The sequence below is a fragment of the Lepidochelys olivacea genome, assembly GCF_965140295.1.
Source record: "Lepidochelys olivacea isolate rLepOli2 genome assembly, chromosome: 16".
NCBI lineage: Eukaryota > Metazoa > Chordata > Testudines > Cheloniidae > Lepidochelys > Lepidochelys olivacea.
Window position 1 is genome coordinate 24111790 of NC_140426.1, and position 23920 is coordinate 24135709.

The 23920-nt window shown below is 44.8% G+C and overlaps 1 protein-coding gene and 1 long non-coding RNA gene across 2 annotated transcripts; one reads left to right on the forward strand and one right to left on the reverse strand.

Moving 5' to 3' along the window:
* Positions 1-7: 7 nt before the first annotated feature.
* MRRF (mitochondrial ribosome recycling factor) lies at positions 8-19876 on the forward strand. The gene is made up of 7 exons (XM_084650516.1): positions 8-124; positions 2051-2259; positions 2861-3016; positions 4278-4396; positions 8500-8591; positions 15258-15417; positions 17922-19876. The coding sequence occupies exons 2-7, from the start codon at positions 2076-2078 to the stop codon at positions 17997-17999; spliced, it is 789 nt and encodes a 262-aa protein (XP_084506642.1). The 5' UTR covers positions 8-124; positions 2051-2075; the 3' UTR covers positions 18000-19876.
* LOC311532232 lies at positions 11875-15250 on the reverse strand. Its single transcript, XR_014714354.1, has 3 exons — positions 15076-15250; positions 12644-12752; positions 11875-12282 (listed from the first exon to the last, which is right to left on the reverse strand). It is a non-coding gene; the product is annotated as an uncharacterized lncRNA (long non-coding RNA).
* Positions 19877-23920: the final 4044 nt, after the last annotated feature.

Sequence of the window (23920 nt, forward strand, 5' to 3'; positions counted from 1 at the left end):
TCGCAGGTGGGTGACGTTGGCGCGGCGTGCGGCGCGGGGCTGAGCGGCGAGTGGGAGCGCGGGGCCGCGCTGCGGGGACCGGGAGACCGAGCAACGGCAACCAGAGCAGTGGGCGGGGCTTAAGGTCCGGGGCGGGGCTGAGCGAGCATGGGGGCGGCCTGAGAGTGGGGGCGGGACTGTGCAGGCAGCGTGAGCGCAGGGCACCTGGGGGCGGGGCGGTGGAGCTGTGTTCCATGGGGGCGGGGCTGGAGAACAGGGGCGGGGCTACACGCTATGGGGCGGGGCTGTGTACCACCGGGGCGGGGCTGGGGAACAGTGGGTGGGGCTATTCACCATGGGGGAGAGCTCCGGAGCAGGGGGTGGTTCTAGGATAAGGGGCGGGGCTTGCATTATGGGGCAGGGCTGGTAGTGGTTGGGGCTATGCACCATGGGGCAGAACGCCAGGAGCAGGGGGTGGGCGAAGGGGCGGGGCTTGTACCGGGGGCGGGGCTTGGAGTGCAGGGGGTGGGGCAGGGTTAAGTGGTGGGCAGGGGAGGTGCTCCTGAGGCCAGGGGCCCTCTTGGCCTAGGTTTCTGACACAGGGCTTCATAAGGGGTGTGTAAGGGTCAGGGAGGTGGGGGAGTCTGTTAAGCATGAGGTGCCTGGGGTGATCTGTAAAACCCAGCCCCTGGCATCTTGTGGCTGGTAAAGATCCCCAGGCATTGATATCACTGTGTGAACTCCTCCCCAGAGCCCAGAACAGGAAAGTATCTTCTGCCTGCCTAATTTCCCTATTGCTGTTTTTAGCTGGGTGTGGTATTCCTCACTTCCTGTCCTAAACTGCAGGGCAACATTGCTGTGTGGCTACTAACCTGCCACCACATTCTTCTCTGTCTTTCCGTCTTCAGTTGTTGCCAATTCTCCCAATTGTTCGGTCTCGCACTAGGCGTTATTTTTACGTAAGTCTCAGCTCCTGGATTCATGTGAATTCAGGAGAATCCCAACTGTCATTTAATTTTTTTACAAAGGTTCGTGGCTGACCTGGTCGCAGAAAAATGCTTGAAAATGTGACCTATCTGTACCCTAGAAGTTCAAAAGCAAGAAGGCAAAATAAAAGAACCCCACATTTATTATTTATTAATAAATCGTATTTTTAAGTCAATCTCATAATATTCAAACGGTTGGGGTTGGCAGTAGTGTATTATTATTGTTATTTACTTGTTTTGTGGGAGCATTTTGGAAGCTCGGACAAACGGTCCCTGTTGTATTGTGTGTGGTAAAGAAAAGACGACAAGTAACAGAGAAAACAGTCTTGCTCCCAGAGAACTTAGAATCCAAGTGTCACAGAGGAAGCAGAAGTTGGACAAAACAGACAAAAGAAACATAAAAACAGCCATAGTGGGTCAGACCAATGGTAGCCCAGTATCCTGTCTCTGACAGTGGCCAGTGCCAGAGCTTCAGGGGGAAGTGTACAGAACAGGGCAATTATAGAATGATCCACTCCCAGCTTCTGTCAGTCAGAGGTTTAGTGTTGCCCTGAGTGTGGGTTTGCATCCCTGACCAACATGGCTAATAGCCACTGATGGATGTACCTTCCCCAGGGTCTTGTTCTGTTTGTACAGTGCCTAGCACAATAGGGTCCTGGCCTAAGTACTACTGCCATACAAATAATATATAGTCATCATTATTTTAAAAACAGGAAGGGGATTGCGGGATTCTAGAGTCTCAAATTTTGTGCCACCGAATTTTGTGTTTAAATCTGTATGCGACTGACATATTTAAAAGCATCTTGTCAAAAATGTGGTCATACCTGTGTTTCGAGTTTCCATCTTAATGCAGCCTCCACATCTCCTTGGCAGATGTCAATATTAATGCTATATGAGTATATTGGATCCAGTCATCCTGCCATTGAAATCAGCAGCAAAACTGCATTGATTCATTAGGACCAGAAGCAGGCCTGTTGTCCTCTGATCATTATCATGGACTGACAGTTTGATATTAAACTTGAAACCATTTTTACACGACGATTGTAGAAGACTGTTCTCGTATCTCCCATTTTTTGCTTTTCCAGGTGAACGAAAGAGTAGTTGTATGCCATGGCCATGGCATTAAGGTGTCTCCGTCAGCTGCCTCCCCTGTTTCATAATTCTCTCTCAGGACTAGTAAGGCCACCCCTGCAAGTACCTTCGAGGCATACAACCCTGATGCTGAATGGCTGCAGGCAGTGTGTGGTCCACCAGACAATACTGACCAGACATCTAGCTACCAAGAAAGCCAAAGGTAAAGAAAGAAGCCTCTTTACTAGAATTTGCCATTTCTAATTATGTATCCATACTTTGCTGAAAGTAGGATTTCCGTCCTGATGTCACTTACACCTTAATGAACATTCCCCTTCCACCATTTTTTCTCTGGGAAGTACCTTTATTTTGGTGACCAGAACATTTTATTTTCTTCAAAACGCTCTAATATTTTTAGTCCTTGTGCAGCTGAAATTTAATTTTAAAATGCTCACTTAGCACTGTTGTTGCCATCAAGGTGACTATTTGCATGAGTAAGGCCATTAATCCCTGATCTGGAAAGGAATCTCGCAAGAGTCCACACCTGTAGAGATCTTTGCAGGATCAGGTCATTAATTAGCAATCTTCACATTCCATATTGAAATTAGTGTTGCAAAACACACAGCGCATGATGTGCAAATACATTTTGGATCACAGGCTTATCATTTACCATCTTAAAAATATATACTTCAATTTATGCTAACCTCCAGTTACTAATCTGAAAGTAATTGCAATGGCTCCTTTTTGTTTTCTAATGTGATAGTTCAGTAAGAGACCATGGTGTTGTCAGTGGTACAGAAATTAATTGTGTGTGCAATTTTCAGCTAAAGGTAAAGGGCAGACCCAAGCTAGAGTGAATATTAATGCTGCCTTAGTTGAAGATATTATCAGTCTCGGGGAAGTAAATGGCGAAATGAAGGCAGTGATGGAAGCCCTTAAGGAAGAATTCGGGAAAAATCTCAATATAAGAACCTCACCAGGTCAGTAACTTGCTTATATAATTCTCTACTGTCTATAAATAAATCCGCTGAGCCTTTCCAGCCCAGATCTGTGTCTTTCATTTTCTGTAAATTGATTTTCTTTTTATTGAGTTACTCACTGGGTACCCAATTACTGCAACCTTGAGATCCCCAACTAAAGACTTTCTTCACCCTGAGCTTGACCAGGAAGAATCCATTTTTGTTAATAACTTCCTGAAAATGGCTTTTGTAAGTGGGAGATGTCAAAAATGTCTAACTGAACTGTTTGCAGATGTGATGAAGAAGCAAGTTGTCAGCTAATGGTGCAGTAGGGCAGGAAAAATCCAATTGCCATTAAATTAGCCTTTTGGAAATTGCCATCAGCCTGGTGTCTGGCATATGCAGACTTCTTCTACAATGCATATTTGTGGTTAGTGACCTTTACAAACCCTGTTCAGTGAATTTTGTGTTCATAAAGAAACGTGAATATATTTGACCAAGCTACAGTTACTCTAGCACACTGAATACACACATTTGTAATGCGTATCCAGTTTCAGGGAGAAAACTTAAACAATGGCCAAATATGGATCATTCACCACCCCAACTCAGTCTCTAATGGAGTTAGAATGGGCAGCTCAATTGCTTAACGATTTATTTTAACCTCAGTTATTTTTTTTTTTAAATCATACTGATAAAGTGCCCTGTCTCCCCTGTGCTTTCTGGCCTGTTAACATTTTGCAGCAGAAACTACAAAGCAGATTAAGGGGATCTTAGAGTGAAATAAAATACTTTAAATTAGACAGTGAACTGCACCTCCTGTGGGGATTTAGGAAAGAATCTGGGGGCACAGAGGAACACCGTCAGCTTAAAAATCATATAAATCTCCTGTACCTGTGTTATAAGAGGTTAGATCATTTATACTGCAAGAATTTTAAATACTTAATTTCCACCTTACTAGTTATGTTCTTCCTTTACCATTTTCATTCTGTCAGTTTATTAGTCAGTTTCACTTTCTGGTTTTCATGCACTAGCATAATCCTGTGAAGTTTGGATTGCAAAAACCATAGGGGGATATATAAATACAAACTAGGACTGCTTGTTCTGCAAGGGAAGAACAGACCTATTTTAAAAATATATTGTTTTTTCTTCTAATGTCTGAATGCATAATATGAAGAAGTAGGAGTATGAATGCATATTATAATTTCAATGCTGTTCAGTTTTTTTAAACATAAAAGTGCTGTGTAATATTGACATGCCATTGTTATTTCGGTTTATTTTTCAGGCACTCTTGATCATATAACTGTGACAACAAACGATGGAAAGTTTCCATTAAACCAGCTTGGACAAATCTCGCTGAAATCTCCTCAGCTCATTCTAGTAAATATGGCTAGTTTTCCAGAGGTACGTGGACATGATTGAAGGGATATGAAAATCCAAATGGAAGGAAAAGGGGACTGAGCAGCTCAGAGGCACAAGCGTTTTATCTCCTTTCAAAACCAAAAGGAGTATAATTACTGTAGGAATAATGGGATGAAACTGAGCAAAGGAAAATTTAGACTGAATGGGGCACATTCCACCCCAGTAGAATTAGCACAATTCTTATTGACTTCATTCTGGATCAGTATCACTTCCTGATCTTACAGTCACAGAATGAAATGTTTCACTACTGAATGTACGTGTTCACTTTCCTGTGTTTTGGGTACCTCACCTTCGAAGCAGCGCTGGAATGTCGCCATTGCTCCATGATGCACCCACTATATCAAGATTGAATTTGGCACAATATCGTGGGGAAAGTCCTGAGAGAGCTCTTTTAGCCTTGTGGAATAATTTCCTATCACTTGAGTCATTTAAAACTGGCCTGAATAAAGCTAGAGATAATATAGAGGAAAATTCTGCTTTGGCAGAATTTTGCTTTGCCGTGGCCTAAAAGGTGTTTCCCTCTCCAGTATCTGTGTCACATACAGCGCTCTTTGCACACACACGACCTCCCATTGACTCATCAGGAATTATGCATACAGTAAGAATGCTAGATCTGTCCTGCTATTTATGCCAGCCCACCTCCTGATGAAGACTAGTCTATATCATGAAACCATTACGTGGTGGTAGAGGACTGAAGCTCCTATGAAAGTTATTTGTCTTTCACTTGTGTCGATGGCAGCCTCTGAAAGTTTGTGGCAAAAATAGCATATCCACTTCTGAATAGATTGTGCCACTCCCATAGTGGAGCAAAGTTGGGCATTTAATTTCCACCATTATCAGTCCCACAGAGAGGGCTTTTGCTCAGAAAAGTGACTGTAAAGTGTCCCATTGGGCTCTATAGATCCTAGTTAGTATTAGTGGGCACAGGGTCAGCCATTGCCCCAGCTCTAGAACTGGATGTTAGCCAACATTTATTTATCTTTATTTTTCAAAGGCTTCTCCCAATTAATTAAGCCAGCAAAATCTCCAAGGAGGTCGTTACAGGGCACTTCATGCCACAAGGCTTCTTAAAACATATCCAGTGCATGATAACTTTTAAGAATTATGGGCCCAATCCTGTGAGCTGTTCAGATCTAGGTTCCACTAGAGCTGAACCTCCAAAATTTACAGGTGAGAAGGTTGGAATAAGTCATTGTGGGACTCAGCCCATCCACAGTGAGGAAGTGAGAATGGCTTTGAACCAAATGCTTAGAAATGGAATATGGTTCTCTGTATCATCACCCCAAATCTAGTTATTCCCCAAACCAGGTACCACTTCCGATAAAGTGAGCTGTAGCTTACGAAAGCTTATGTTCAGATAAATTTGGTAGTCTCTAAGGTGCCACAAGTCCTCCTTTTCTTTTTGCGAATACAGACTAACACAGCTGCTACTCTGAAACCTGTCACTTAACCCTTGACCACCAGCTCTATACTTCTCTAGCTGAGGTAGTTATGTAATCTCTTTGACGGAAATAACCTGGGGCTACTGCTTGGATGTATGAGGATAGGTTAATGCCTAGATAACTTCATGCACGTATTGACCTGGATGTGTTGTTTACAGCATCTGTCTCACGCTTGCATTGTATCAAACAAAGAATAAACATTCATAGAATATCAGGGTTGGAAGGGACCTCAGGAGGTCATCTAGTCCAACCCCCTGCTCAAAGCAGGACCAATTCCCAATTTTTGGCCTGGATCCCTAAATGGCCCCCTTGAGGATTGAACTCACAACCCTCTGTTTAGCAGGCCAATGCTAAAACCACTGAGCTATCACTTCCCCCAATAACATTATGTCAAAAGAGCATGTGAGAGAAAAGCACAGTGGAAATGGACCCCCTGGGCCAAACCCCGTTTGCCTTAGTCATGTGCAAGGTTTAGAAAAAACAATTAGATGTTTTGTGAGTTTTTTGTTTTTCTAACAGGAACAGTTCATTTGCTGGAACAGGGTGGGGGTAATGTTGTAGTATTTTTCCCCTTCCTCTGTCTCAGCCAATGTATATGTTAAACAATATTGCTTTAACTGAGCGTTTCCTTCCCATAGCCCAGACACTGGTTTATAACATCACATGTTTATGGCTTTAAAATGCTGAGCTAATCCACTAGAGGTTTTCTCTGTTCTCAATGTCTTTAGCATTTCTTAACTTTTAAGTCCACGTAAATGCTCGCAATTGTGTTTTACACCACATTGACACAATGCTCGTTTGCATGCACGTGCAACGCAGTGCTCGGGAGTGCCTGGGCAGAGGAATGGTGCATGCCGTAGCTGTCCAGCTATTGTAGCAGTCTGCAGCTAAAGTTAATGGTACGAAAAGAAGAGCAGAAACAGCAGCGCTACTTTAAGGAAACTTAATACTGTTGGGAAAAAACCCTAGGCTAGTTTTCTTCTGTTATTGCCCATGTTAAAGAATGAAATAAATGGACAGGGCATGATGGAAATTTGCTACCAGAGTGTCTGATAAAATGACATTTTAACTATAACGTGACCACAGTGTTTGACTATTTGATCAGAAATCACTCAACAGTGGAACCCAACAAAAGTTCAGTTTGGGATTGATCGAGGTTGCTTTCAAATGGGCCGGTTAATGCTTGCTGTTTCTGAATATGATGCACACTCTTTGCATCCTTCCCGAAACATCAGATCTCCAAATGCTGTACTAAACAAGAACTGATTACGTGCTTTCCAAGATGCCACACCACATCTCATGGGATAGAGAGGATTGTAACCAAACCTTGCATTTGGAAGGGATAATTTTTGTTAAAGAGGCAGGTTTGTCTTTCATGGATCATACAGAGATAAAATGAAGCAAAAGATGTATGCATTTGAGACTAACTTGTGTAGAAAGGGATCTGTGCTCTGATGAAGCAGGGCAGCTCCCTCTAACATTATAGTGGGTCCCTCAAGAAGTTCTCTTACAGGTGAATTTTAATATGGGAGATGGCTATTAAATATCGTGTCTAAAGCCCTGATTCAGCAGAGCATTTAAGCACATGCTTAGCTTCAAGCACCTGAATGCTTGGGTCCATTCTCAGTGTTTTTCTCTCGTGCTCTTTTGACTTGACTTTATTTTGCATTTGAGACAATACAAGTACCAAATAGATGCTGTAAAACAACGCAAACAGGTCAGTGAATCCACAGCACTTAAATGCTTAAGTACTCTGCTGAATCAGGGTCTAAATAGATTGTCAAGCCCTGTGTACCAAATTCATCTCTGGCGTTGAACCGTTGAAGACGACTGGATTCATCCCCATCAGCCCGGTTCCTTTAGGTAACATTGTAACCCTGTTTGTCTTTACTCCAATAATATGTGACATGGAAGCTGTTGGATAGGTTTGGATCACTTCACTGTTTACCAAGCATACCTGTTGTGTTGGGCCAAGTGACTTTCCAGCGCTGTCCTGTGTACAGGTACCTTGCCTTCAACGAAGTACTGGATTGCTGGCATTGCCACATTATGCTGGCATGCAGCAGCCACCGGGGAAAGAGTTATAATAAGTAAATAATAAATTATGAGACACTTAAATAAATACAACTGAGCCTTGTTGTAAAAGCACTGGTTGCATTCCTCAGCCACAAACTAATGTCTGGATTTAACCCAACTTGATTGTAGTGCCGCATGAGTTAAATTAGTAACTTTTCTAAATTGGCACTGTGCAATTTCTAGTGTAAAACATTCAACTAGAATTTTTAAAGGCAGAGAATCTTTCATCTCCCTTTTCCCCAGTCCAGGCTCTCCTATGGGGATTTATTGTGGTTTTGATCTGCATTGCCTCAAAGCATTCAAATAGTTTCAAAGAAGCAAAACTGTTTTCTTTTGTTGTTGCTTTCTCCCCCTCCCCACTCCCTAATACTCTGGTACCAAGAATGGACGTAGTTTGCAATTCCATTTGATCAAAGCACTCTGCACCAATGTAACTTCCTGATCGTACTGGTAACAGAACTAAATGTTTCCATGTTCTGGTGAGATGGATTGCCAGCTATCAACAGAGTTCTGGCATCTGGTAATAATTATTTACTAATTCCTTTTACCTTTTGATCTGGTTTACAGAGTACAGCTGCAGCTATCAAGGCTATAAGGGAGAGTGGAATGAACCTGAACCCGGAAGTAGATGGGATAATAATTCGGGTGCCAGTTCCTAAGTAAGTAATTATAATGACTGTCTGTCTAAATTCATGGTTATGTGAGATGATGTAATGGGCTGCAGTGGATTTCATTTGTGATCCTGGTGCATATTCTCCGGAGGATAAGAATGCATGGTTACTGTAAGGTCTTGACACAGTCGCTTTGCGTATTGCTACATCTGGGGTTTAAAAAAACCCAAGCCTTTAAGAAATATCTGATGGAACCTCTTCCAAGTGTCAAGCCAGTGGTTCCTGCGAATTCTCCAGCATTGCAGTATCCATTCTTTTGATACATGGGGCTCTGCCTCGCTGTTTTCCAGTTTCCCCCCTGCGCAGAAGGGAGTTGGGCAGTGGATGGCTGCTGCATTTAACAAGGCATCAGAGGCAATGGCCAGGCACCTTAAAGTCAAACTCTCCTAAGAGAGCTGAATTGAGTACCCCGTTCAAGGCCTGATTCACCACTGCCTTTCTGTAAATAGCTGGAGTTACGCCAGCATATAACCACACTGATGCAATGATGAATCAGTAACATGGAGATGAACCGTCATCCAGCCACCAAAGGAGTGGCAGGAGGGAGTGATGGCCAAGCAGGGAACTTGTAATTTTCTGCTTCTTTCACTATTTCCATTTAACTGCTATGCAGGATTGCTGTACAGCTGTTAAACAGCTGTCAAGTTCTACCCCAGAGGCAGCTGCATTACAGTGGTGCCTGAAACAGTTCCTGTATTTATAGCAGTACGAATCCAGAGTAAGTCCATTCACTTCTGGATACAAACCAATGTACTGGAGTGCAGAACATAAGAACAGCCATACTGGGTCAGATCAAAGGTCCACCTAGCTCAGCATCCTGTCTGCGGACAGTGGCCAATGCCAGGTGCCCCAGAGGGAATGAACAGAACAGGTAATCATCAAGTGATCCATCCCCTGTCGCCCATTCCCAGCTTCTGGCAAAATGTCTGTCATAGTTATGGGCAGATATCTGTTGTGTACTTGAGATGAATTAGGGTCTGATCCATCTCCCACTGAAGTCCACAGTCACAGAAGAGCTGATGCTGGGAGGGGCGGACATCAGTGTATGTTACAGCCTCAGCCCATCAGGATGCTCTGAAGATTTGTGATGTATCTCCGTTTTATTAGGAATTTAATTATGCAGATTACACCACAAAAAAAACCCCAACAGGCCTATCAGAGCATGGCTTTATTTTTATTCATTCTGACTTCCATAAATGCTTATCCACAGATCTAGACACATGGTTAGGGCACTAACCTAGTACTTGGGAGACCTGGGTTCAAATTTCTGCTCTGCCACAAACTTCCTGGGACCTTGGGCAAGTCCTTTAGCCTCTCTGTGTCCTCATCTGTACAATGGGGATAACAGCCGTGTCCTGCCTTACAAGAGTGCAGTGAGGATTATAAATTAAAGATTGTGAGGCACTACTGTCCTATGGAATGAGGGCCAGATAGGTACCTAAGATAGACATAAACGTTGCAAAAATACAGACAATTGGCATTCCAAGCCCAGTGAATTAGGGCCCGCATCTCTGAGAATGGTCTGGAACAACTTGCATAAGGGCCCCTGATAGAGTCTTACCATATATTATGTATATTTCCAAGTAGGTGACTTTGGATAAGAATAGACAAGTTAAAGTTTGCTTGTATTACAGATCTGCTTAAAGAAATTACATTACGTTTCAAGTATTTCAATCAGAGAAGTCTCTAATTGCTGTTGTCTGTTGCTTTGAGGGAAGCTGAGTGGAATTTTCATTCCATTTGCTGGTTTTCTTTCTTTCATATGCTCTCTCCCCTTCCCTGTTTCCTAAGGAGTGGCAGGACGGAAGAGGAGGGCACTATTATCTTCATAATTGCCTAGGATCTTGGGTTGCCACACAGTATTGTTAATGGGCACTCAGTGAATATGAATTACAGGGGAGAAGAAATCCAGAAATCAGTAAATCCTTTAAAAACAAAAAAGTGTTGTCAAACAAGTGTGTATGTTCTGTCACTTTCTTTTGTGGTGCTGCAGATGAGGCGGAGTTCCAGTCATGTTGCCTGTCTAACCATACGGTCAGCACTAGGAAATCTGTCCGGCTTATTTCATCGTCCCCTCTGGGGTATCACTGCTGTCATTCCTAGTTTCATTTTTCCTGGGTGTTTGGCAGGTCAGGGAGTCCCAGTTTAACAGAACATAGTCTCTCTCTCTCTCAGTCTCAGTTCTGACTGAGGACAGATGACCAGCAGGTTGCCACATAAGTTCAGATTCACGCTTCCCACGTGTTCTCTTGTGACAAGACTAAATATTAACAGGTTCAACTAGCCTTTAAAAAGGGACAGTGTTAACTTGATTAGTTTCAAAACAATTACTTATAAAAAAATCCAGTTTTTGATAAAGGTACCTTTTTAAATAGTATGCCCTGGATTTTTTTAAATTCTTTAAGTTTTTATAATTTTTTTTCTGCTTCCTGATATTTACAAAGGAAAAACTCACTGACAAGTCAAGAGAATCAGTGAAATTGACTATGCAAAAGTGATGTCAAATGTGCATAGTAAAAAACCCGAGATGTTTTCCTTTTATCTTTCTTCAGAAAGTGTTATTTTAGGTGTTTTTTGTACTTCCAGTAAATCCAATACTTTCCACACAGAAATGTGATTGATCATGTTTGACAGTGTCCCTTTAAAGTGACGTTATTGGACTACAAATCATTTTTAAAAAAAATCCAACTATTGTACTCCCAAATGTCAGGTGGTGTTGATAACACAGGTAATTTCTGTCCTGATCCAGCAACCAGATACATGTGGTCAAATTTGCATCCACATCGATCCAGTTGCATGATCACAGCCTGCGATTATTATAACGGAAAAATTTCACAATCTAATTTACTTTTCTCGGTCTATTCTATTTGTTTTGTTTTTGCATTTCCCTCAGCTTAGACAACAAATAGAGACTAGTCACCTTTATTTTTGTCTACTTTCACTTTCATGTCAATTTCCCTTTTAGGGCCTCCGGCACAAACCTGCTTCAGTGTTTGTGTCGCAAACACTGCATGGGCAATGTTTATTTGTATTAAAAAAAGTTTCTGTTCCAGTTTAAAAAATAAAACTTGAGAAAATTTCTATCAGTTTGATTTCTCAGCCAAATCTGACCTGACGTTGTGCCCTTTGTGGTATTGCCTCCTGGCTACAGCCATCTCTTTTTAGATCTATTGTGAGAGACTGGATGTTGTTTATAAATTAGTAATATTTTTACACACACTTGACTGAAAGTCCAGTGAGTCATTTGAAAGTTCAGTGACTCTGCTTTAATTCTTTTATTTAAGAAGTACCCACAGTCCCCAGTATGGGGCAAACAGGCTCATGAAATGTCATTTGAAAAAACAAAGTGTTTTGGAACCTTGTACTCCAATTCTTTCATCATAACAAAAATATGTCATTCTCACCTAGTACTGGGTAATTCATCTTGCACATTAACTTTCAACATGTATCTCAAATCATACAAGCAGAGTATCCAGTTGCGCCTGTGTACCTCTATCTGATCCCTCTCACTCACAGGAAATTCCTATCATTTATGATACAAAACCATTCTTACCAATGTAAACGTCTTTCAGCAGAGACCAGAAGTGGCCCGCATTGTTTTCCCTCTGTGTTTGTGCATGTGCCCCAGGCTCATAAGAGAGCATCGAGATGTGGCCGTGTTTGGATAACTGGCGACTGACTGAAAGAAACAAAGAGGAGACATCACTAGCAATCTGAGCCCTGCACACTTTTAAAAATATTGGGTTTAAATAGCGAGGGTTCGGCCCTGGTTATCTGCTCGCAGCTCTATGTTGGGGGTGATGTGAAGCGGCACCACCCCAGTAGGAGCCTCCTGGAGTTCCAAGGGTGGGGAGTGTCCATGCCCCAGCACAGAGCCAGTTCTATGGGCTGGTGTGAAAGGGAGGCGGAGAAGGGGCAAGCACCTTGCCCCTTTTCGTCACTTCTGATTAGACATCTCAGGCTTCTCTTACAGCAGTTCCCTTTAAAGAGGAGATAGGGACAACAGTTCCTACATCCAAAACGAAATGTGCCCAGATCACCTGTGAGGTTAGCAGATCTGGTGCCAGAATCGCCACGTTCAAGGGAATAGATGGCCTTTGAAACCAGCAGCCTCGCATTGATGAATTCCTTAGCAGGAGCAGCGGCTGCCTGAAAGAAATAGATGTTTTTGTAGCATTATTGGTGGTAGGAGCTCAGAACCTATATATAATCTCAGTGGAATGTAAAACCCACAAAGAAAGCTCTATGTCACTACACATTGTTAAACAGAAATGGGCATTAATAAAGACAGACAAGGAGATGTGTGACCCTGTGCCAAGCAGCATAGGAAATCTGGCAGCACTGCATAAACAAACATTTCCTTAAAGGTTCAGCAGCCCTGAGCAGCTGAGTGATACCCTCAGCACAATCCACAAAACATTTACACATGTGGGGAGGTGAGCAGCAAATCACAAACTGGATCTACCGCACGTGGGGAGCTCTAGCCACAGACCAACACACCCTCTGCCTAGCAGGGAAGTAAGTGAAAAGAGTCATGTAGAAATTTCCAATGTCCAGAGTAGCAGACAGAGATGCTCCCCTGAAACACTGTCTGGGAATCTGACCTCTTTTACCCCTATTTCTGAACAGTATAACTAGATAAATTCATGGAGAAGAGGTCCATTAATGGCTATTAGCTAAGATGGTCAGGGATGCAACCGCAGACTCTAGGTGTCCCTAAACCTCCAACTGCAAGAAGCTGGGACTGAACAACCGAGGATGGATCACTTGATAATTGCCCTGTTCTGTTCATTCCCTCTGAAGCACCTGGCATTGGCCACTGTTGGAGGACAGGATCTTGGACTAGATGGACATTGATCAGACCCATATGGCCGTTCTTATGAACAGACTGTGCTGTTTTGGTATGTGGCTGTTTTCTGGTTCATAACTTTCAGAAGAGAAGCCCTGAAAGGATTGGTGTTCTGATTCATAGTTTCTCCCTCCTAGGTCAATGGCTCAAATGCAGGCTCAGGTCTAAGATGACAGATGTTTGCCCTGTGTGAAATAAACTGGTCACCTTCATCCAGGCATCTCCATCACCAGACTTATGGGCACAGTCACTCTTCCCGTGGCCACAGCTCAGCAGAGGAAACAAAGGGCTAGGGAGGCAAACTGCCTGCCTCCAGACCTCAGCTGCAGCACGTTAACAGAGCAGTGCAGTCGTGAAGCGGATCTGTCCTGGACTACGGTCTGTGGGTCTGTTAAATGCTGCAATTTTAAAGACACTAAATTCATTCCTAATAATAATTTAATAATCAGCTCTGGAAATAAATGAATGAGCCTGTGATTGGTCAGGGCCTCTGCAAACATCTGCCTTGAGCAACTTGGCTGTGGAGCGAAGAAACCAAAGGGAATGTGGCTTATCAGGCTGTGAGTGAGCTAGGAAAGGGTTCAGAAACTGCTCGGGTAATGAAAGACTCTTTGTAATTAATACCCGCAAAGAGGCAGAGCTAACATTGCTATGGGAACCCTAACTCCCCATTTCCTGATTTCCGCGCAGGAAGAGCCTTGTCTTTAATGTTGCAGTGACCTAGTCTGTTGCAGTCAATTTCTAAATACTCCTGTGAAATGTTTATTCTGCAATATCTCCCACTAGCAGACAGGCATTCTCTTGCTAATGATATGTAGCACTTGCAACAGGCTTTTCATCTTCAAGGCACTTTGAAAACATTTACTAAATAATTAATCCTCACAATAGGTGCTGTCAGAGCCCCATTTTCCACACTGGGAGAGTGAGGTATCAAGAGATTAAATGACTTGACCAGGGCCTCTGAGGGTGACAGGGTCTCTGCAGCTCCAGTGCCCCATTCTTATGCTCAGGATCCTAGATGCCTCTCCTTTCTGATCTAGAAACTGAAGCAACTGGGGAATCATGGGAGTTTTCCCTGTGTTTGTCTGCAGCTCCTGACCCACTGTGAGGAGCTGAGTGTCTGAATTACAAGTCTGGTTTGAAACCTCAGTCTGCTAGAGTTGGATACAAATAAATTGAAATCATTATTTTAGAAAATTTTGCAATATTGGTCTCTTCTCAAACAGCGTGTTAAATACGATCACAGTGGAAATACCAGTCTGGTTCCCGCATGCTCGTGAAGAACTGGAAAATGGCTGAATAAAGAGATTCACCCTGTAAGCTGTATAACTCCCAGATATAGTTTTCAGACTATTCCAGTTGCAAGGAGAGGTTAAGGGGTTTCCTCCTGCCCCTTCACAGCTTTACAGCAGGATTAAACTTTTCAGCTCAGCATCTCAAGTTTTGAGGTTGATATTCCCTCTTCACTCTTGCAGATGCCTTGGCAGCACAAAAAAGAAAAGCCTAAACATTTCAGCATGGTTTTCAGGCACTGCACAGAAAACCATAAACGTAATAAGATCTGATCCAAATCCCTAAGCTACTGCCATGCTTGTTGCCTTCCACTCCAGTCCTGAGACTTACATGACTTAGTTTGAAAGGTGTCGGTCCCAGACCCAGGAGGAACTGTTTGAAAGAGGCCAGTGTGGACAGGATCAGTGGATTGTACTTCCTCAGCTTGCCAGTTTATCCTGCACACACATAATATCACAATGAACAGATCAGTTACATGCTACGCCTAACGCCCTTTACTTCTCCCTGATTAGGGTAACAAGAGAACACCGTGAAAGCCTGGCTAAACTCGCCAAACAGCTTACGAACAAGGGTAAGGACTCTTTGCGAAAGGTCCGGAGTAACGCTGTGAACCAAGTGAAGAAGGCCAAGAGCACAGTGTCTGAAGACACCATTAAGCTGGTAGAAAAGCAGGTATTTTTTCTCCCCAGCAGTGCGTTGCATATGTTTCCTGACTCCCTTGGGACAGGGCCATGAGGGAGAAGATCCAGCTGTGCTAGACTTTGGTAACAAAAACGCAGATTTCAGGAAACACTTGTTAGGAGCTGGGTTTGAGGGGGGGCTGAGGTGGGCCTGGCCCTTTTTTGTGTTTTTTTTTTAAATAAGTCATAACTGCTGCTCTCTCTGCCTTCCGCAGAGCGATTTTGGCTTTGTTCAAACCTGAAACTTAGAGTCAACTTTGGGGCATGAACCTGTGCAAATTGAAGGGGGGAGGGTAGTAAAGGTTCCCACAAACCTTCAGTAGCCTGACAAGCCTACTGTAGCAGCATGTGCCAAATACGCAGGCCAGCAGGGTGGCCAGAGTCCAGCCCTGCTGCTTGAATCTTCACTGGCAGTTTTATCACCATCATTTATGCAATGCCGTAAGTGCACATAGACTTTGCAAGCACATAGGGCCAGATCATCAGCTGGTGGGAGTCGACAATGCTCCATTGACTGCAATGAAATTAACACTAATCAAACATTAGTAACCTTGCACTATGCTATGGCTTTGTGGCTAGATTCAGCAAGATACTAAAGCACATACCTAACTTTAAGCAGATGGGCAGTCTCACTGAAGTCAGTTACTCATGCTTAAGATTAGGCACATGCCTAAGTACCCTGCTGAATAAAGGCCTCTAACTGCAAGATATTATTTGTTAGCAGTAAACCCTAGGAATATAGCAGAGAGCACTCCTTTGCATGCTCGCTGCTGGTAGAAGTTAACTTTAGCTTCGTCTACACTATGAGCTAGGGGTGGGATTTTCCTGCTTGGGCTAGCGCGAGAATAAACAGCAGTGCAGTCGTGGTAACACGGGCAGTGGTACTGGAAGCACGGCTGAGCTATTACATTTACTCTGCTATCTCTACTCGCACTGGTTCCGTGAGAGCACGTGGAATCCCAGCCCTAGCTCATGGGATAGACAAAGCCATAGTAGCATTAGCTGTTGCCGTGATGGGGATGTTTTGGTGTTAAACAGGAATTATCTTCTGAATGTGTCAGTGTGCCCAAAAGCTGGTGCTGTGGACACCTTTGATAAACACTTCCTGGCATAAAAGTTTGTGCAAGCAAAAAGAGGAGCTCTTCCAGAGCAGTCAGATGGCTTCTTGTATTTGTGGGGTCAGTGTCTCAGCTCAGATTTTGCTTGTGCCAGGGATTTTCAACATGAGGCAAGCTCACCTCCCACGTACCTGGAATCCTAGGAAACTGGGGACCAAATTGATATTAGACCCTTCTACATAGGCCCTGTAAGATTGGAGCAGGCAGAACCTAAATTTGCACACAAATAGCGATGGTATGTGCCCAATAGTCACCTCTGCCTGTATTGCACATGCAAATTCCCATCGCACACTTACACATGGCTTTTGCACCCAAATAGGTGCATGCACAACTCTGGCCACCACAATTTAGGAGGTTCCTTTGAAATTTTGGCCTGTCTCCACTCTTATTACCATGATCCTGGAGCACCAGGTTGGGCTTTTGGAATAGTGCTGCGTTCCCCATGACAGAGGGGAGTAAATCAGTCTGGTACTCGATTTGCAAATAAAAGCAAAAGCTTCTACTAGCAGACTGCGGCTGCTGCTGTGCAATTCATTACAACAGCAGGAAGGCTACGACGAGTAAGGAGATGAGTCCTTTACGTTCTGGCTCTGACATCTGGTGGCCTCCAGTTTCACCGACAGACTGTCCCACCACATTAGGTCTATTAAATAAGGACTTGGCAGAGCAACTGATCAGTCTCAGCCAAGAGCTTTTCACTAGGAGCCTTTCAGAGACCGGCAGGGATTGTACGGAGAGTAGGTTAAATGTTGGGTGTGTGTGGGTGTGGGAGAGTCAGCCACTGACGGGATCTGGCTAAAGGAGAACTGGATGCTGATGGAGGAGTCAGACAGGTCACTGGACATACCGCGTGGCAATGCTCAAACCCAATCAGCCATAACTATACCACTGAGAACGCCCGTGCTGAGTTCCATTTCTGTGCCCTTTACCAAACATTAATTACAACACGCCTGTGCTGTGAAGAGGTGCTATCATTTTACAGCTGGGAAAATGGAGGCACAGAGAAGTGACTTGCCCAAGGCTGCAGCAGGAAATAGTGTCAGAGCTAGGATTAGAAATCAGGAGATCCCGTTTCCAAGACATGTGTGCTCAGACCATTCCTCGTGCACCTGTTATTGTGTTGGTGGGAAGATGCATCTGTCGGGGTTTTGACAGCTTGTGAAATGTATTTGTGATCTTCCACATACAGTCAGTTGGCTTCTAGTCTCAGTTACTCCAAGAACAAGAACATTCCACTGACCTCAGAGGAGTGACTGGATATACACCGAGAACGGAATTTAGCCTGCTGGCTTGCTTTGGAGCTTGGGCTTTGTGTTAGGAATTGCCTGTGTCCCATCTTTACAAGGATCTAACTCAAGGCCATGTTATGTTGCTACAGATCCAGCAAATGACAGATGACACTGCAGCAGAGATGGACAAGCTCCTGGCAGGGAAGACCAAGGAGCTCCTCGGCTGAGTGCAGCTTGGACAGACGCAGTCAGCAGTGACTATGGCCTGCAGAGAACCACAGACCAAATGCTCCATGCTTGGTCGTAGCAGCTTAGTGTGACTGGCAGGACGGACTGGGTCGTACCTCATGAACAGGGTTATGCTGTGATTACTCAGGGGATTGGCCCATAATCATTGTTGGGGGTGGGTGAATCTAGTCTGTATTTCATTGATTCAAACAATGACAACTGAATTTGGATAAAATAAGGTTAAGAGGAACTGAGGAATACTGGGCGCAATGGCTCTTAGTTGTCAGCCTTCACCATGGCAGCAGCTTCTCTCTGCCACTGGCATTAAAGCACTGAGGGGTGGGGTTGTCAGATTAATGCATGTTTGTCCCCTTTGCAGATCTCTTTCTTACACTTCCTACCATGAAATTCCCACTTAGAGCCTGTCTACACTAGGGTCAATTGCTCTGTGTTGTATCAGTGTTGCTACCGGATACAGACAGGGTCTTAAAGTCAATAGCAGCAAGCAGGGCCACCCGGCCCTAAAGCCTGCCATTCTGCAGGTGTTTCCCCCAGGGGCTTGGCTGAAACTCATGCATTGGACAAGGGCACTGCATAGATTTGTCCCAGCGGAACAGGAGTGCTCAAAAACCACGGCTTTCACTAGCTAGAGTCCAGCCACACTGAGCAGAAGGTTGGTCTCGCAGGATCCTCCTTTCAGAGAAGGCCCCATGTACCTCACAATTCTGAAGGCTCTGCCTGGAGCCTTCCCAGGCTCCTTTGGGTTCCAGCTGCCCCTAACCATAATGCTGGGGGAAGAAAGGGAAGCGATTAAGGGAAACCCACATGTTCATTGCCCTGCTGTGAACCAGGTCGTTGGTTTTCAGCTAAAATAAAATCAAAAGGAGACGTTAAAATCCAGACCAGGCAGTTCCCTGTCACTCCATCCCCTTCCCTTTGCAGGAGAGTTTACGTTTCGCTCACCTGTGGCCTGGCCCCTGTTTACGCAAAGGCTCCCAGCTCGATGTGTTGGACGGGTTGCACACACCTGGCAGAGCAGCCCAAATCTCTTAGTGGCTGAATGAGGCTGCAGTTACGTCTAGCAAAACCACAAAGCTCGATGGCTTGTGTGACGCACGTTGATGGGCTCAGGCCAGTCCGCAATGGACCAGTGTGCACGTCAGGGGTAGGTTGCGGGGGAACAGTGCAGTGAGCCTCACGTCTGTTGGCACCCTTAGCAGAGAAGCCAAGGAGACTGGATGACTCTGTACCCGTTGAGGTGTAGAGAGAGGCACGCTGGGAGGGGTGGGGCAGGGAGGATGGTATTTCTGTTCCCCAGGCTGTAGCAGTTTCATGGATACAGAGAAGATTTGAAACTCCCAAGCTGTCAATCCAGCAGCTTTGGCCAGCACTAAGCTCACCTAACGAGAACTCGAAAGCACCGTGCTAGACGCCTCCTGAAAGCCACATTCCGGCCCCCACTCTGACTGCAGGGTCTCAGTTTCCAATGGGAATCATGTGCACGGTTTGAGGCATGGGGGGAGCAGAACTTGCTCTAAATGTTGGATGCTTTGTAGCAGCTTCCTGCCCCTCATTATCCGCAGGTACGTCCCAAGAACACAGTTTATCTTCATAAACAGAGGAAATGATGAATTATGGAGTAACCCTGCTCCAAAGGCCGTTTGGTTCTGAGCAGCGCCGAGTTCTCTGTAGTCTTTAAATAAACAACCAAAAAAAAAAAAAAAAGAAAGTTATTTTGTCCACAGAGCAGGGGGCGGGGGCTGGAATGAAAGATTTTCTATACTTGGGCCCCACATGTCAACAATTTCTCTGCTTTGTGTATTTTGGCCGAAAGCGTCTATCATGATAAATGAATAAAGGAAAATGGTAAGCCCAAGGCGGTTACACGGCTCAGCAAATTGCTTTCAGCTGATTACTTTATTTCTTTTGACATTTATCAAATAGTTTTTTGGTTTGGGGTTTTTTTTTAACCCGTCACCAAGGCTGCTGGGCTGCACCAACAGAAGAGCTCCCCTCGTACCTACGTAAAGGTGACTGTGGGGAACAATGCCCGTGCTCCTAGATCCACCTTTATGTGGAGCAGACATGAGAGTTCAGAAGCACTTCCACTAATTGCAGCACGACCGAACCCGGCCTAACATTCCAACGACTCTCACCTATTCCAGGGCTGGCTGTGCACACCTCATCTACTGTCATGCTTAGAGGAAACCTGTGGGGAGAGAAAGGCATTGTGGGGGTTGGTCATGGGCTCCTGCTGCTGCCCGCCACATACCTCCCAAAGCCGTTGATGGAGCTCCAGACAGTGCCTGTTGTTTCTGGGAGCCATTAGGTGGAGAGGTTTCAGAGTAACAGCCGTGTTAGTCTGTATTCGCAAAAAGAAAAGGAGCACTTGTGGCACCTTAGAGATTAACCAATTTATTTGAGCATAAGCTTTCGTGAGCTACAGCTCACTTCATCGTGAGCTGTAGCTCACGAAAGCTTATGCTCAAATAAATTGGTTAGTCTCTAAGGTGCCACAAGTGCTCCTTTTCTTATTAGGTGGAGAAATTCCCTGGAACATTTACAGATGTACCAGCCCCGTTACCATAGCATCTGGCTCCACCTCATTAACTAAACCCATAACACCAAACAATGCCAGACAGGCTAGGCATGGTTCGTGCAATGGCCAATGCATTTTGAACCACTTGAAGAGTGAATCCCTGAGCCCATGCACCTTGTGGTGGGTCCTGCAGGCTGCCAGCCTCTGGCCAAGAATAGAGGAAATTGGTTCCATCAGCAAGGGTGTAGACATGCCCAACCTCCACTGGATGGAGTCTCTTCCATCAAAAGGGACATTTAGGCAGAGTCAGTCAGCTAATGAATTTACTAAGCTACAGGCAGTTATTTTCAGAAGATCAAGGCAAAGCAGGGTGCCAGAGAGGGTGCGAAGGGAGTGGAAAGCAGATGTGGGGGCTGATCTTTAAAAACTGGAAAAAAAGAGCAATGGCTATGCAAGTTAGGATAACCCGTCCTTCGTAAAACAATGGCACCAGTAGTAAGAGAAGAAACCGATAAGCACTGAGAGCTAAAATCTGCTTGAATTCTCCTCACATAACTGCCTGGCAGTCACTGCAATTTGTGCCCATCAGAATGGTAACAGCAGGACAAGTGTAAACAACATGTACCTATAAGGAACACATCATGCCAGGCTATGTGGATCACCTTCCGTTCACACAGAGTTAGCCAACAAGAGGAACACCAATTGGCGTTACCCCTTCGGACTGCAGGAAAGCCTCTGACTCAGCACTTCGCCGGCAGCCCTGGAAACGTGGATTCTCACAGGCAGTGGTGTGGAGAACTGGCTGAAGGGGGTAAATGAGTGGAAAAGATCAGTGGCAAGCTGTCGACTTGTGAAGAGAAAACCTTGGAGGTGCCACAGAAATCACTGTTCTGGCTGGTTTTCCGAACCATATTAATCATGTGGCAGAGGCAATAAAGAGCAAGTTAATTACACGCGCTGCAATACGGAATTTGGGCAGAACTGTGAGGGCCTCAGTTGGGCTGGATCTGCTTTTCCCTTTCCCGGGTGTAAATCCAGAGTAACTCCAGGGGAGAATGGAGATCACAGTCAGATCCTCAGGGCCTGATCCTCCATGGCCCTACATGTTATGTGGTCGTTTGCATTAGTGCAAAGTGAACGTGAGATGCTACCCTTGTGATATGGCAGCATTCTATGCCCATTTCTGTGGGAATGACTGCACAAGGCACAGGGCAATACCCGGTCTGGCCCCCAGCTTTTAATTCAGTTCCTCCTCAGGATTAGGCTCTTAGTGACGTGCTGCAAGTAGCAGCAAAGACAGAAATAATAGAGGGTGCTGGAAATTCAGGGGGAAATCCTGGCTCCATTAAAGTTAATGGGAAGTCTCCCATTGACTTCCCTGGAGCCAGGATTTCACCCCCAGTCAGGCAATAAACAAAAGGCAACTGAGAACATGCAAATGCCAGCAGATAAATTTTGGGAAAAGATCATCCCAGCCACGGTAGGAGAACTGGGAAATCAGCAATGCCATGAGAGTCGTAGGGCCAAACTGAGACTGAGTGTAAGAGAACATGACAATGTTGACTGCATTGGGCTGCCATGACTGTCTCCAGGGTCTGATTTGTCATTTAGTCACAAATGACAGCGGGCAGCCAGCTAGCTACGAGATTGCAATAGAAAATAGCATGTAAAAGAAGAAAGGAGCTGCCTGTTTATCTTAGAAAGCCCAAAATCTCCAACAGCCCAACGTTGCACTATTCAAACCCTATTTTGTTGTGTTCCCATCCTGGCCACTGACCTGTCTGATCCCTTTCCCTTATCTGCCTGTCTGACTTTTAGGGCATAAACTCAGAGGCAAGGTTGTGCCTTCCTTTCTGCTTGGAAAGCACCAATATTGGGCTCCTCCAGAAACAGCTCCGAGATCACTTGAATGCCATTGTGCAGAGACTGCCCAGCACTGTGAGATGGGACCTGCTCCGGCTTGGCTTGGCTGCGGAAAGGAAAGCTGGGGCATTGATCTTAAATAACCTGGGAGGGAGCTTTCTGATTCAAGTTAATAAAGAAAAGACTAAAGGTAAAATTCACCCCCCTACAGAGGGCCAGCACGGGGCCTGGGGGTTCACAGAGCTCAGCAATGGGTGCAATATAAGATCCTCACTAGAAGGACAGGAGTGCCCTCCATTCAGAACCTCACAAGAGAACGAGGACTGAGGGGGGACATATGAGTGAAGCAGAGGCCTCATGTTGTGTCCACGCGTGAGGGGATTTCACCCCACAGAGGGACATCGGCGGTCTTGCTTATCGAGGATCCCTTGGTTAGGTCTGTGCTATTGAATACGTAATTGTGGCAGGACAGTCATGGGTTTTGGAGCGAGGACCAGGGGAAATTCCAACCCCCTTTTAAAAGAAAAACCCACAGCGGAGACAAACTGCAACTGGAAACAAAAGGAAGGAAAAACTCTGAGGAATCTGCAAGCTCTCAACATAGTTAAAAACCAACACTGCTCTTCAAAATAGATGTGATTGCACTCCTTATGAGTCATCGAGCAGAGCCACCGAGATTGCTTCGCACCGAGGACGAGCCTGGGCTCTGATTGTGTGCTTCCTGGATTTGTATAAAACAGAACATGGATGGCATGTCAGAGTTTACAACTTGCATACATTTTCGACAGTGAGCTTTGCAAAATGTATCTGTGTAATCTCTGCCACCTATATTCAGTGTTGATTAGACACGATTTCTGGGTGGATTTTCAGAAAGCTCAAGTGCTTTTTTAATCACTACAGAAGCTCATTACTGCTTTCCAGTGACTCTTATGTCCTTCAGTTCTCCTTTCAGATTAGAGTCTATAGTCAGATGAATATTGGATGATTTCATTACATACAAATGCAATCAACAGTTTTGCATAAATTTCTCCTCTTTTCTTGAGTTTCAATTGACCTCAGCACCCGGGGAGGCCGGCACAATACACATGTAAATGAGCAGGAGTTGCTGCAAAGCCTGGGATGCAGAGAAACAAAATCAATTCTGGGATAATATTTGAGCTTTTAAGAGAGACCAGAATACTTCCTACTTGTCCAACCCAGAAAAATGTCATCTTTAGCTGACTAGGAGTTAGGGTCTGCTGGGTTTAGTTTCTGGCTATGGACAAAGGTCCAGGAGAGGGAAATACCCAACTCCTGGAGCTAAAGGATGAAGTAGGAAGAGTCCAACTAAAAGACAGTTTGGGTGAATTGGCATAACATGGGTGGGGGGTTAGTTTCATAAGAAAACCACCTTTCATAACTACAATGGCATGTAAGCAGGGGGTCAGCAGGCGTAGGTCTGAGCAATGGAAACAAAATAACGTGAGTGTTTTTCTCGGGAGCAGACTGATCTCTGATTGCTTTATGGAATTCTTACAG

Bases quoted from the DNA above. Each gene is read 5' to 3' on its own strand.
- MRRF (XM_084650516.1), top strand. From the start codon at position 2,076: ATGGCCATGGCATTAAGGTGTCTCCGTCAGCTGCCTCCCCTGTTTCAT. The intron at 2,260-2,860 runs GTAAAGAAAGAA...TGCAATTTTCAG, and splicing joins AGCTACCAAGAAAGCCAAAG to CTAAAGGTAAAGGGCAGACC. The intron at 15,418-17,921 runs GTATTTTTTCTC...ATGTTGCTACAG, and splicing joins TTAAGCTGGTAGAAAAGCAG to ATCCAGCAAATGACAGATGA.